This window comes from Phoca vitulina, unplaced genomic scaffold (assembly GCF_004348235.1).
Source record: "Phoca vitulina isolate PV1807 unplaced genomic scaffold, GSC_HSeal_1.0 scaffold39, whole genome shotgun sequence".
NCBI lineage: Eukaryota > Metazoa > Chordata > Mammalia > Carnivora > Phocidae > Phoca > Phoca vitulina.
The window spans coordinates 10559395-10560145 of NW_022589742.1; the positions used below are offsets into that span (position 1 = coordinate 10559395).

Sequence of the window (751 nt, forward strand, 5' to 3'; positions counted from 1 at the left end):
GAGCCCGCTCACCTCCACGGCCCGCTTGTCCCCACCCCCGCCCTCTTCGTTGTGCGAAGCCGGGCAGGTCCCCCCTCGCTTCCTCCCCATCCCTGCCACCCCGGAGGAACACGCCCGGGGGGGCGGGGAGCCCCCGCCTCGCCCCCGCCCCGCGCCCCCCAGCCATCCCGGCTGAGAACACCTAGGGGTGCCCCCACCTCACCCCGCCCCCACCGCCCTCCAGCCTCCGGAGGAAAACCAGGGGCCCCTTTCCCCCGCCCTGCCCCCCCATTCCGCGGAGAAAGCACCCGGAGCCCCCCTGGCACGCCCGCTCCCCCGCCCCCCACGCCACTCCCTCCCCAGTCGCTCCCCATCCCCACGCCCGCCACCACGGTGGCGCAAGCCCGGGGTGGCCGAGACACGCACCCGAGGGGACCCCGCGGCCCCCACCCCGGCCGGGCGGCCGAGGCCCGAGGCCGCAGGTACCCGCCGCGGCAGGCCGGGCGGCCGGGGCGGCGGCGGGGCAGGAGGGCGGCCGCTCCCCCGGGCCGCGGGGCCGGCGGGCGGGCGGCGCACCCGCACGCACACGCGGAGAGAAAGCGGGCTTACTGCCTGGCGATGCTCGCCCGCGCAGCTGTCTCGGCGGCGGCCGCTGCCTGCACCGAAGCCGAGGCGCGGCGGCGGCGGCGGCTTCGGCGGCGGCTGCGGACTGAGCCCCCTGGGCCGGGCGCTGGATGTAGGGCGCGGGAGGGGCGCGAGGGGAGGGGCGCGC

General features: G+C 80.4%; 1 protein-coding gene across 1 annotated transcript in view; it reads right to left on the reverse strand.

Annotated features, from left to right (window-relative positions):
• The window catches only part of LOC116647109, a 30021-nt gene that overhangs the window by 25254 nt on the left and 4016 nt on the right, over positions 1-751 (reverse strand). Inside the window, exon 2 of the mRNA XM_032428241.1 lies at positions 589-709. Coding sequence (XP_032284132.1) covers positions 589-709 — 121 coding nt within the window. The remainder of the gene's footprint in view (positions 1-588; positions 710-751) is intronic.